Source organism: Conger conger, chromosome 10, assembly GCF_963514075.1.
Source record: "Conger conger chromosome 10, fConCon1.1, whole genome shotgun sequence".
In the NCBI taxonomy this organism is placed as follows: Eukaryota; Metazoa; Chordata; class Actinopteri; order Anguilliformes; family Congridae; genus Conger; species Conger conger.
In genome coordinates this window covers 50,433,466-50,441,176 of record NC_083769.1, presented here as the reverse complement: position 1 = coordinate 50,441,176, position 7,711 = coordinate 50,433,466, and the positions used below count along the sequence as shown (strand labels likewise).

The 7,711-nt window shown below is 45.8% G+C and overlaps 1 protein-coding gene across 1 annotated transcript in view; it reads right to left on the bottom strand.

The window, feature by feature from the left end:
* The window catches only part of LOC133139152 (vesicular inhibitory amino acid transporter-like), a 5,595-nt gene extending 101 nt beyond the window's left edge, over positions 1 to 5,494 (bottom strand). Inside the window, exons 1-2 of the mRNA XM_061258499.1 lie at positions 4,634 to 5,494; positions 1 to 2,595 (exon numbers count right to left, since the gene is read on the bottom strand). The exon at positions 1 to 2,595 is cut by the window's left edge and continues 101 nt beyond it. Of these exons, the coding sequence (XP_061114483.1) occupies positions 1,408 to 2,595; positions 4,634 to 5,035 (1,590 nt within the window). The 5' untranslated portion in view covers positions 5,036 to 5,494 and the 3' untranslated portion in view covers positions 1 to 1,407. The remainder of the gene's footprint in view (positions 2,596 to 4,633) is intronic.
* Positions 5,495 to 7,711: the final 2,217 nt, after the last annotated feature.

Sequence of the window (7,711 nt, the reverse complement as noted above, 5' to 3'; positions counted from 1 at the left end):
CGGTTTCATAACATTTCAACAGCACCCGTGGATTGCACAGAATGAGATGGATGCACGTTTCTTTATTTTTTATTCATATAAAAACACTATTCTGAACGTAAAAGTCGGACATAAGGATGCCAAACCACAAAGGACTGTTGTTGTTTTCCTCGCTGAGCGGAGGAGGTGATTTAAAAAAAATAATAAACTATGTGAATAAGCGATAAGTAACCGGAGAGGATAGTCGCGTCAGTTTTAATGTCGTCATAACATGTTTTTCTCACAAATGCGGTTTAGGGGGCCTTCAATTCTCGGGGGCTGGGTGGCTTTCTGTGCTGTTTGGCAGACCGAATGTCAGCAGAATGGACCCTTTGTTTATTAGCGGGTTAATTTGGTCGCAGTATCGTTTCCTCGTCATAAAGTAAGCTTTAGTGTTTGTTTCACTTATCTAGTCTATGTTCATGCTTTCTATTGTGTTGATTTTAGATTCGATTTCGAGTCGCTTCGATGTTCTTTTTTATTTTTAATGCTGGGGAGGGACGGCACGCGACTGCACTAATTTGTCATCGCGCAGTTCCGCCCCATGAAGTTCTGTATGCAACCCTTCCTAATTATATTTTACAGAACCGGGTATTTGCATGAAGAGCCGCTCGCTCATTTCGCTTGGCGGTATTTTCTGCCCGAAGCTGAGAATTCAGATGTGCGTTACATAACCTCTTAACGTCTTTATTCCTATTTACAATCCGTCTAAAATATGTATTTATTTAAAATAAATTACCTTACTATAAACAGCAGCCTTAGATTTGCGGCAGTATCTTTTTGAACGCTGAAGATACTGACCATTATTGTGCCTTTGATATGATTATTAAAATATTGCAAGTTGCTGTATTTAAGACAATAACTCTGAAATTTAGGTTATCACGCTAAAATATCCAGTGCCAATGCAACTGAGACCATGTGTAGTCTGAACACTGAGCATTTACTATGTTATGTATACAAACGTTCTGTTTTATTCCCAACCACCACGCCACGATGTCATATATTGGAATTATATGTAAAAAAGAAAGAAAAAAACGAATTCAGATATTCAGTCACATATAGACTAATTATACGGTTGCCTTTTTTTGTTTTGTTCGGTTGACTGGACTGGTAAACGTTCACTCCACAGTAAAATATGCACGTGAACCCTTGTTCATATTTATATTGTTTCGCATTGCGCAGGTCGCTCCTGGTGTGGGTGTAGACGCTATAGATTCTCTGTCTTTTTTTTCTTCTTCTTCTTTTTTTTTTTTTTTTTTTTTTAAGTTCGTCTGTGAGGTGCGCCTGTGTTGTTTGTGCGCGCGCAGCTCTAGAACAACTGAGCAGCGCCGCGGTAGCGACGTGCGCGGACGGTTTTGGCCCACGCGCTTCGTTCTTCGCCCGCGCTCGTCAGTCGTGAATGTTGTATTTGTAGGCCTCGATGAGCCCCTCCGTGGAGTGGATGAAGCCGGAAATGCTGCAGATGCCGCCGATCACGAAGATGGAGACGTCGAAGAACACCTGGTGCCACAGGAGCTTCCTCCAGAGCAGCTTGAGGTGGAAGAGGCTGGGCAGCAGGAAGCAGAGCCCGGCGCCGGTCAGGCTGCCCGTCAGGCCCATCAGCAGGGCGAAGTGCGGCACGTAGATGGCCATGAGCAGCGTGAACACCACCAGGGCGCAGCGCAGGCTCAGGCCCCAGGACTTCAGCCTGCCGTCGCCCCCGTAGCAGTCCGGCAGCGACACGCGGCCCCCCTCCTGGAACAGGGACTTCTCCAGGACCTCCACGGCGGCGAAGAAGGGCAGGGGGTAGGAGAGCAGAGCCTTGGCCACCAGGAAGAGGTTGACCACGGCGCGGATGGTGGACGGCAGGTTGTCCGTGATCACCTCCTTGGTGGTGTCGGCCCAGGTGAGGTAGGCCACCAGGGCGAACAGGCCCTTCAGGATGCAGGCGGCGATGTGGGTCCAGTTCATCATGCAGTGGAACTCCGCGGGCTTCTGCATGTTGCCCTCCAGCGAGGGCAGGAAGATCTGCGAGGTGTAGCTGAACACGATGATGCCGATGGAGATGGGGAACTTCTTGACGTCGATGTAGAACTTGACCTTGTCCCAGGCCCAGTCGCGTGCCCGCGACAGGCAGTAGGCGATGACCAGGACGTTGATGACGAAGTGGGCGAGCGTGCAGAGCAGGCTGAACTTGGACACGGACTTCAGGTTCTTCAGGAAGGCGCAGGGCAGCAGCGCGGCGGTGGCGATGATGGACCAGGCCTTCTGCGACACGGGCAGGCTGGGGAAGCTGTTGTACATGAGGTTCCCGCTCACCACCACGTACAGGATGCAGGTCATCACCAGCTCGATGATCTGGGCGATGTTGACCACGTGGCCGCCCAGCGCGGGGAAGCGGGGGGCACAGCAGGCGTTGGCGATGTCCACGTACGAGTCACGCACGCGCACCAGCTGCCCGTCCTCGTTCTCCTCGTACAGGCAGGCGATCAGGATCTTGCCCGTGTAGCAGCACACCACCGCCGCGAAGATGATGAGGAAGAGCCCCAGGTACCCGCCGTGCAGGATGGCGTACGGGAGCCCGAGCACGAACATGCCCTGCAGAGAAACAACAGACCACAGACATCACTGACCACAGACATCACTACATCACTGACCACAGACATCACTACATCACTGACCACAGACATCACTACATCACTGACCACAGACCACAGACAAGCACAGACCACAGACCACAGACCACTGACATCACTACATCACTGACCACAGACCACAGACATCACTGACCACAGACAACAGACCACAGACATCACTACACCACTGACCACAGACAGGCACTGACCACTGCTACAGACAGGCACAGACCACATACATCACTACACCACAGACAGGCACAGACCACAGACCACAGACATCACTACACCACTGACCACAGACAGGCACAGACCACAGACCACAGACATCACTACACCACAGACCACAGACAGGCACAGACCACAGACAGGCACTGACATCACTACGTCACTGCCACAGACAGGCACAGACCACGTACAGGCACAGACCACGGACAGGCACAGACAGGCACAGACCATGAGCTCGATGGAACAGCTCACTGACGAGTAACAAACCAGACCAAACTGACCAAAGAAATTAATTATAATAATTCATTCATAATAAGGGGGTTAGCCTGTAGCCTAGTGGCTAAGGTACATGACTGGGTTGGTGGATCAAGCCCCAGTGTAGTCACAATAAGATCAGTGCAGCTGTTGGGCCCTTGAGCAAGGCCCTTAACCCCACATAGCTCCAGGGGGAATTTGCCTCTGCTTAGTCTGTAAGTTGCTTTGGATAAAATCATAATTTTTAAAATTATTATTATTACTACAATATGAAATGCACTATTAATGTAATGAGGAAGGAAGACGATAACGTTTGTACACGCTCACGCGCTCATACGCAGTTTCGCAACGGGCACATAAAAAAAATGAAAAGACATTCGCCATAAATTCTAAAATGTCTCATTATGTGCTTTTAGGATGGTATGAATCGACATTATATTTGCATCAGCTTGTTTTGTAAACTGCGGGGATTGGCTAGAGAGTCAGTGACGTCAAAGTGCCTGCAGGCGATCACGAAGTGTTCTTAATTACGCACAAAATGGAGCTCGGGCAGCGGCACGCGCAGCGCGTCCTGACAGGAGTCACCTCATTGCAGAAAAGAACAAAGTCAACGAGCCGCGTCGCGTGCTGAAATATCACGGCTTTGAAAAGCAAAAATAGCCTACAAGGACGTCCAATGCCCTTCGGTCTTGCACAATTTCCCTATGATTTCTTCATGTTACTTTTTAACCAATTATTAAAGACATGCTTGTTCAGGCGTGCTTCAGATTATTTTATTGTTTGGCCATTTTAGGATTTGCCTGGAGATATTTGCTTTTTTTCTCACTTCAGTTCTTAAATAGAAATATATTTTAAACGATTTTTGATAATACTTAAAACATACTATTAAAATTTTCCTTTCAATTTAACGACTATGATTTCACTGAAATTGACTTGCGCAAAGGACGTTGGTGAGTCTTTTCCTGAAGATAGATCTCTGCATGGGAGTGTAGAATTATCAAAGGACACGCCTCTAAGGGTTTAAAAGGACCTTACGTGTTTTTGTAAATGAAACGTAGGCTGTCCTGACATTGGTTCATGTTATAAGATTAAAACAGAGAAAAATTGAATATAGGTTATACTGTGATTTCCACATCAATATAAACTCCTTACTTTTTAAATTAAATGCTATATAGCAAATTCTGTCGAAAATAGGCTGGCATGGCATTTTATTGGAGATAATGTTGAGTTGATTCATGGAGTCTCTGTGTAACCGCACTGTTATATGAACACACGCATTTACGCAAATATTTGCACTGGAGCAGCGCGCGGCTTTGCGCTCTTTTCCCCCGACGCGCATCCAGTGGCGAGGCGAGCCAGTCACGTAACGAGCACATTAAATTAGCGACGCTTTTCTTTTTTCTTTTTTTCTTTTTTTACAAACCACTGCTGACAGATCACGTTACAAAACAAATACCCTGGCTCATTTCAGAACTCGTTTATGTCCGCGGAAAGCCGCGCAGCCCGTGCGCTTTTACCTGGATGGCGTTGGTGACGTTCCAGCCCGCTTCCCACGCGGTGATTTTGGGCTTGTCCTGCGCGGCCAGCTCTGCGCACACTCCGCCGTCTTTGGAAGAGGAGGGCGGGGGACCTGTGCCGTCTCTCTGGTAGTGGCTGTCTCCTTCCACCGTGCCGTCCCCCCCGCCTTCCCCGCCTTCCCCGCTCCCCTCTCCGCCGGCCCCGTCGGTACTGAGGATGTCCATCTGCATCCCCTGTCTGTACTCGTAATCCAGATCGTCACAGGCGACGAAGCCCAAGCCCTCCTCGTCCGTCGCGGCCTGGAACCCCATTTTAGCGAACATGCCACTGACCTTCGCCTGAGACTTGTTGGACACAGACGTCGCTGCGTTGGAAATCTTATTTCGGATTAAGGTGGCCATGGTTGCTTCACAATAGAAAGGTTTTTTTGTTGTTGTGTGAACGCAAAGAAGGGATACTGTTAATTGAAACAGGGGGCGTGCGAACGCAAGACTAAAGCTGAATAAAAGCGGACTTTTAAACTTCGGTCTTCGGTTGTTATCTGTAGTTGTTCTGTAAAGTGCACCCGCTGGTCCAGATTGTCCCGTGGTTCATGTCACCTTCAGATATCGCTTCTTGATTCCCGCATCTTGTTTGCGCCGTCGTCTGTTTCAGGAAAATGACAGCAAGACGACCGCATTTAAATGAGCAACGGTTAATCTCTGAACGCAGACGGCACAAGAACAACTTTCATGTTGCAAGCCTCTTCTTCTTGTTGTGACGATTATTTGTTTCTCTTGTTCAAAATAAGATTTTTGTCCAGGATGGTGGATCGGTGGAGGCAGCGCTCGGGCTGGGGTGTTACTGATGCCGATGCGGCGCACGGGAGCGCGCGTGTGGGGGCGGGGAGTGCACGTGTGTCACCGCCAGCCCCCAGCGCGCGGAGGAAAGGGGGTCCAGCTTTGGTGCATTTCTGGAGGTGGCGCTTGCAATACCCCGACCCCCACTCCACTGGAATACGCACGAAAGTATTTCCCACCAACAGCCAATAGCATTCTGATGCTCCGGACTTGCGTAACTTCACGCATATAAAGATACAGGGAGAGACACGGGCAGTCCGTGCGCTTCTGTGGATTGGCTCACAAAACTTTTTTTTTGCCAAGACTAAGGCATCTTTTTCTGACATTTTTACCTTTTGTGCTTATTTTGTGTTTATTTCAAGACAACTTTTCTTTTTATAATTTAGATTTCTACTTAGAGGTCTTCTTTCCCCGAATAATTTTAAAATGGACAGTGTGGGATTTAATTTGTTTTTATTTACTCGAGACGCTGAATATGATGAAACGAAAATATTTCACGGATGGATATTTCAAATACGTCAACTCTAGATGTTATTTGATATTTATTTTATCCTCTGATTAACTTAAACAAGACATTTGAAGATTAAAAATATATATAAAGTAACGTGAGGCAGCGGTAGACATAATTTACCGACAGACACAGCGGAAACAGCAGAGAAATGGACTGCTTTTAAATAGACTGCAAAAATCCTGGATAATATGTAATCTCGGTATTTGGTATTGAACGGTAAACTATTTTTCCTTTCTCGTGAAATGTAGAAATTCGTTAACTGCTAGAGTACACTCTCAGAAAAAAAACGTTTCTTGAGCTTGTCTCCACAGAGGAACCCTCTATTATAGGTGTGAAGTGTGAAAGCTTCCGGACAAAGAACCATTTTGCCCGACAAAGAACCGTTTAACTAGACAGGGTTCTTTTGTGGAATCACAGGGTTCCTTTTGGGAACATTTTTGTGTAGGTTATGTTCCCAAAAGGTTATAGCCTAAATACGTTCGAATTCAAGTTTGACAAACACAAACTCCGTAGCGTATATCTTTTCTCATTGGTCCTGATATGGAAACATCACATGTTAAAGAAATGGTAGGCCTAGTGTTTTTTTTTATTATAATTATTTTTTTAGATCACGCATAATTATAGCCAAATTGCTATTTTTATCTGAAAGGACACTGACGCTGAAATACAATAATAGACCGAAATGACAAAAATCCACGCATTTTAAAGAAGAATATGTAATAGTATTATGCTTCACATGCATTTTTTACATTCATTCTTTATTATTATTATTATTATTATTATTATTATTATTATTATTATTATTATTATTATTAGGTGACTATAGTAATACGGAAGACATAGCCTCATTAAATCAATCAATCAGTGATTTGGTTTCATATTGTACATCGGTGCTTTGGAGGCTATGTGTCAAGCCTGTCGTTTTCGGTTTTACGCCATTATGCAAATTTGACACATGAAACGTGTGCATGAGCACGAGAAGCGCTGTTTGTGTTCCATTCCGCCTCCAAACGCACAGCGCGGCTCGCGGCGCCGGTTTCATTTCTCTAACGGGCGTTACGGAGACTCGGGATATCGAGGCCACATCAACTATAAAGCCCCGCCGTTTCGTAGGCCTACAGAAATAAACGCGAAAATATGAATGACTAGAAATCCGTGCGCTCTTAATCCAGCGCAACATTCCAATGGTTTGATTTATTCAATTATAGTGAATGTTTTAAGTGCCGTGTTCTCCAAACACTTACATTCACAGATGGCGGTCAATTCTAGCTAATTTCGGTTTCTCTTTTTTGACTTCATATTTAACTAAATTTTTATTTTATGAATTCACACTCATTTCTGTAAAATGACATATGTCATGCAAATGTGCGCGTGAGAAAGAGAGCAGGAACGCGGTTCCTGGCCATAATGACGTTATTCTGAATCTTTGAACACTCAGATTCTGTAGGCTATATCTGTAGAAAATATATAGATAGTACTATATTTACAACACCCCACATCCATGCACTCGGGCCTACACAACTAGCACTGTGACACAACACGATATCACAACGACAACAACGACAACCACAACTACAATCCAGCCATGCGCAGTCACTAACTGCAGACGTTGTATAAGCAGTGGAAATGCACCTGTCTCGTGGCCCGTAGACTGAGGTTCGGTTAAAAACTCGTACATAAAAATATTTAGGCTGCTCCTGTCGCTAAGATATTTCTTGGTTTATTGT